The 5,784-nt window shown below is 48.0% G+C and overlaps 1 protein-coding gene across 1 annotated transcript; it reads left to right on the top strand.

Moving 5' to 3' along the window:
* The first annotated feature begins 217 nt into the window (after positions 1 to 217).
* On the top strand, positions 218 to 5,327 carry ZNF281 (zinc finger protein 281). Its single transcript, XM_068690362.1, has one exon. The coding sequence runs from the start codon at positions 508 to 510 to the stop codon at positions 3,139 to 3,141; it is 2,634 nt and encodes an 877-aa protein (XP_068546463.1). The 5' UTR covers positions 218 to 507; the 3' UTR covers positions 3,142 to 5,327.
* The last annotated feature ends 457 nt before the right edge of the window (positions 5,328 to 5,784 follow it).

Genomic DNA, 5,784 nt, shown 5'->3' with positions numbered 1-5,784 from the left:
AAGCGAAAAGCGTCTCCTGATGATTGTCCAACACCCGAAGCTGCTTCAGAACAGGTATTTTCCATCCCATTTCTGCCTCAGCAATGAGCTATTTGCGGACCCGCACCCGCAGCGGCCCGGGGGCAGCGGCCGGAGCGGCGCCGTCAGGCGGGGCCCGGCGGGGCGCTGGGCGCCTGCGCGCTGTGGGCGCGGGGCCCGTTCCCAGCGTGCCGCGCGGCGCGCATGTGCGGCGCGGGGCCGGGCGCTGCTCATCCCATTGTGGAGCGGCCGCGGCGGCGGCGCTGAGCGGAGGCGGCGGCGGGAGCCGTAAGTGCGGCCCGGGCCGGGGGCCGGGAGCCGGGAGCCGGGCGCCGAGCGGCGGCCATGGGCCCGCGGGGCGGCTGCCGGGCCGCGGCGGGAGCCGGGCGCTGAGCGGCGGCGGGCGGCGGGCGGGCGGCGGGTCCCGCAGCCCCCTCAGGGCCGCGCCTCCCCCCCCCCCCCCCCCCCCAAGGGCCGCCTGGGCGGGGGATGAAACTCGGCGGCGGCTTCCTCGGAGGAGGAGGAGGAGGAGGCAAGAGGGCGGCGGCCGCCATGGAGCCCGCCTTCCCCCCCGGCATGGTGATGTTCAACCACCGCCTGCCCCCGGTCACCAGCTTCACCCGTGCGGCCGCGCCCCCCCCGCAGTGCGTGCTGCCGCCCGCCGCCCCCTCCGCCCCCGAGCCCCCCCCGGCGCCGGCCGCCGCCCCCCAGGACGGGGCGTTCAAGAAGGAGCCGGCGGGGGCTTTCCCCTCCGCGCCCGCCCCCGCGGCGCAGAGGAGCCCCTGGGGCTTCCTGCAGTCCCTGGTGAGCATCAAGCAGGAGAAGCCCAGCGAGCAGGAGGAGGACGAGCAGCAGCAGCAGCAGCCGCAGCAGCAGCACCACCACTACGGGGGGCTCTTCGGGGCGGCGGGGGACGAGAGGCCCCCCGGGCTGGGGGGCAGCGGGGAAGGGAGCGGCCAGAGCGTGATTCAGGACCTCAGCCTCCTGCACCACCTGCACCAGCATCCCCACCGAGACCTGTTACTGAGTGGCAGAGGCGAGGGCGCCCCTGGGAGCTCGGGTGAGCCAAAGCACGATACCCAGGTCAAGAAGGCAAAGAGGCCAAAGCCAGAAACTCAGGGAATCAAAGCCAAGCGGAAGCCGAGCGCTTCATCCAAACCCCCCCTGGTGGGAGATGCGGAAGGTGCCATCGCGTCCCCAAGTCAGAAACCTCACGTCTGCGAACACTGCAGCGCTGCCTTCAGGAGCTCCTACCACTTGCGCAGACACGTGCTCATTCACACCGGGGAGAGGCCTTTCCAGTGCAGCCAGTGCAGCATGGGCTTCATCCAGAAGTACCTGCTGCAGAGACACGAGAAGATCCACAGTCGGGAGAAGCCCTTCGGGTGCGACCAGTGTAGCATGAAGTTCATCCAGAAGTACCACATGGAAAGACACAAGAGGACGCATAGTGGAGAAAAGCCATACAAATGTGACACTTGCCAGCAGTATTTCTCAAGGACTGATAGACTCTTGAAGCACAGAAGAACGTGTGGTGAAGCCATAGGGAAAGCAGGTGCTGGAATGGAGCCCGGATCGTCGAATAGCATGGGTAGCTTGGCTGCGTTGTCTCAGGGAAATACAAGTTCCTCAAGGAGAAAAAGTAAAACAAAAAGTATATCCACTGAAAACAAAGGAAACAAGTGTAGCAGCAAAGTAACGGAGTCTCAAGTTACAAGTAATGTGGCCATGCCAAATTATGCAGTTGATATTCCTATCGTGTCTTCCAGCGGTGGTCTAGCCGGCACGGGCGTCGAAGAACTTCAGAAAAAGGTGCCAAAACTGGTCTCCAAAAAAGGAAGCAGGAAACAGGCAGACAAAAATTACCTTAATTTTGTATCGCCGCTGCCAGATATTCTGGGGCAGAAACCACTGGCTGGGAAGCAGAGTGGCTCCCTAGGCTCCCTAGTAACCAATACCGGTGTAGAAACTATTGGCCTTCTCCAAAGTACAGGTGGTAAACCAGGTCAAATAAGTAGCAATTACGACGACGCCATGCAGTTTTCAAAGAAAAGAAGATACTTGCAAACTGCAAGCGGTAACAGTGCCTTCTCGATCAATGTCGGACACATGACTTCCCAGCAGTCCGTCATCCAGTCTGCAGGTGTTAGCGTTATGGATAATGAAGCTCCGTTATCTCTCATTGATTCAGCATCCTTAAACAGCGAAATAAAGTCTTGCCATGACAAGTCTGGTATCCCCGATGAAGTTTTACAGAGCCTTTTGGACCAGTACTCCCACAAATCAGAAGGCCAGAAGGAAGATCCTTTCAGTATAACTGAGCAGCGGGTGGACTTGCACAGCTCCGGAGAGCATTCGGAGATGGTCCAGGAAGAAAACCTGAGCCCTAACTCTCAAACAGTTTCAAACGATAAGGCGAGCATGTTGCAAGAATACTCCAAATACCTCCAACAAGCTTTTGAAAGAACAACCAACAGCACTGGTTTTGCTTTTGGACCCAGTTTCCAGTTTGTTAGCTTGTCTTCAACTCTGCATAACCACACTCTGTTTCAAGACAAACAGATTTACACTACATCTCCTCTCGAGTGTGGCTTCAGCCAGTCCGTTACCTCAGTATTGCCAACTGCGTTGCCAAAACCTCCGTTTGGGATGTTGCTTGGATCTCAGCCAGGCTTTTATTTATCTGCTCTGGAGGCTACGCATCAACAGTTGACTCCTTCTCAAGAGCTGGATGATCTCATCGACCCTCAAAAAAACTTAGAGACTTCATCTAACTACCAGTCAACATCTCAGAAACTGACTGGCCAGAAGGAACAGAAAAACTTAGAATCCTCAACGAGCTTTCAGATCCCATCTCAGGAGTTAGCTAGTCAGATAGATCCTCAGAAGGACATTGAGCCTAGAGCAACCTACCAGATCGAGAACTTTGCACAAGCGTTTGGTTCTCAGTTCAAGTCGGGCAGCAGGGTGCCAATGACTTTTATCACTAACTCTAATGGGGAAGTGGACCATAGAGTAAGGACTTCAGTGTCAGATTTCTCAGGGTATTCAAATATGATGTCTGATGTAAGTGAGCCATGTAGTACACGAGTAAAAACCCCAACCAGCCAGAGTTACAGGTAAGGTCCCGACTGTGACCGGGGCTGTGGGGTCTTCTTAATGTAGTTTTACTTTGACAACACTGCCATTGGAATGTTTCTACACGGTCCTATTACGAATAATGTAACATGCCCTTTCAATGCAACTTTTCATATTTAGTTTATTTTGTTAGTGTGATTTTTTTAGATCTGTTTATTATGGTTTTTAATCAAAAATCAATAGATATGAAATAGTGTTTTTGTTCAAGTGACAACGTTTAGCAATCAAATTTTCAAACATAGGTTGTCAGGGAATAGCCCAAAAGTTTAAAATGCAAAAAAAAAAAAATAATTAACTTTGTTCATAGGACTAAGGTTTATTCTAATTGCTTTACTCTCAGGAAAGTGTAACGAAGCATGGGAATTCTATGCACCACTAGTGTATTGGAACTTCCGATTTACAGATAGCGACAAATATATCGCAAGGTTTTTTGAGGAAGGGATCTACGACATTTCAAATTGCTGTCTCTTATGCCTGGGCAGATCTGAAAGAATTTTGCTACCTAAATCTTGTTGCTTTTAAAGTACTCCTGTTCTTCCAGGTGATGCTCATTCCAGACAGGCGGAGCAAATATTCTTGGATCTGTACTGAGAGCCCGGAACGGTAGCTTTAATATGAATAATAATGTCCCCAGAACTCCTGTGTAAGACTGTAATTCCGTAAAGAGATTCTGTTGACACAAACCATGAGAACAAAGTGCGTGCATCTGGTTCATGTCACTAGAACCCCGACTTGAAGCTACAGTCGTATTCTAGATACGCTCTTGGGATACATTATTTATTTTACATGGTTCAAAAGAAGTCGGTCTCTTGCTCTTCCCCCTTTCCACATTCTTTTAATGTATAAGGTTCCCGTTCTTTTGTTGTGCTCCCAGTTCCTCTGGACTTGATTTGTGTTTTTTTTTTTTTTTCTTAATTTACACCTTTTCCGTCCCCTTCTTGCCTACTCCCTCTCTCACCCCCAACTTAATAGCTAGCATTTCAAAAAAATGTACATTCCGGAAAGTGCATATCTCACTGTGTACTTTCTGATGTCTCATGACATCAGATAACCAACAGTAAACACCCACATGTTTTTAGAATTCTGTCGAGGTTTCCATGTACAATAAGAAATAATCTACTCCCAACTGTACATATGAAGGCCCCGATCCTGCATCAGGATCAGCTCACATGGACCCCTGTGCCCTGCAGTGTTACCGGTGGTGTCGCTGGAGCTCTTTACGGATCCAGGGGTTTGCAGCAGTTTATCATTGCAGGCTTAGGGCCTAAGGCTGCAATTCCATCAAAGGTTTCTGGTGATGGCGTCAACTACGAGAGTAGAACTTGAGCGGCTTCTCAATATCAACAGAACTTTTCTTTGGAATTATTGCCTTACTTTATGTATATTTTGTGGTACATTATTTATTATATGTGAATCCTGATTAATGCCTGTGGAGCCACGGAAACCTGCTAGAAATACTGGTGGCCATTCAAAGCTGCTGAAAGGCAGTGGCACTGCTCTAAACCACTTTTTTGCAAATGTATTTTTTAATTAGTTTTTTAATGTAATTTTGGTGACGTTTATGCTGATGGTTTTTTATGTACTCTTGGTGATGTTTCAGTCTTAACGTACTTTTCTGGTGTCAGGAAAGTACCAGTGGTTGTTTGCAGTCTTATTGTGTAATCAGCCTATTACAGGCTTCCATGTATAATAAAGTTATTAACATTGTGCAAGTGTAAAACACTTCTGTTATGAAAGTGGTGTATTATTAAAGGAATTGTTACAAAAGTCCTTGGTAATTTCTCCCATTGTCCCTCACCACTAAAATTTGAAACCTGAGCCCACTTGTAACCTCTTTTACTAGGTGAACTTTTTTTTTCTTACTAATCTAGAATTTGTTCAGAAAATCCATGTAACTCCATAAACCTTTTCTTTATACTTGATTATGTATCTCACCCTATTTCAGTTGAAAAAGGTGAACAACAGTTGTTCTCTATACGCAGATCCCAGCCTGGTTTTGGGGATGAAATAGCCCATAACCACTGCTGACTTTTTCAGTACCTTTTCTCTTGTTTTACAGAGGTTATAATTTACTTTCTTTATATTGTGTGTAGTAGAAGTTGCATATGTATTGTTCTGGCTGTTTGCTTTAACTTAATACTAATAAAACCCATTATTCACAAAATCATAAAGATATCACTTCTATTATCCAGTCACACTTGTAAGAGCCTAGTAGGGAAATGTTAAGAGGTGAAATTTTGAGAAGGAGTAATGTGATTTACTGGCATGTTTTCAGCTCGTCTTTTTCCTTCAATTTCTTTTTGGGTCATGTAATCTGAATGCACTGTTCTAGAAATCAGGGCCCTATTTCATACCTTGAGTCTCCAAGGGGAAAAAAAAATAACAAATTCCCTTAAGTTAAACTGTTCACACGACCTCAGCTTTTTAAATCTGTCTTTTTTATATAAGATTTTGGTTAAAAATAAAAAAAAAACAACAACCATGTATTGTTAACTTCAAAGACATTTTGTAATTGCCGAAAATTCGGAATGACGCATATATAATACGATTTTGTTCAAAGTAAAGATTTTAGAAAGTCTTCTATCTGTTTTTCCTCTTTTCTGTGCTAACTTTTACCTTCTAAGGAAA

The sequence above is a fragment of the Anas acuta genome, chromosome 8 (assembly GCF_963932015.1).
Source record: "Anas acuta chromosome 8, bAnaAcu1.1, whole genome shotgun sequence".
Lineage (NCBI taxonomy): Eukaryota > Metazoa > Chordata > Aves > Anseriformes > Anatidae > Anas > Anas acuta.
The sequence above is the reverse complement of the archived record's forward strand: the minus strand, read 5'-3'. Positions and strand labels throughout refer to the sequence as shown.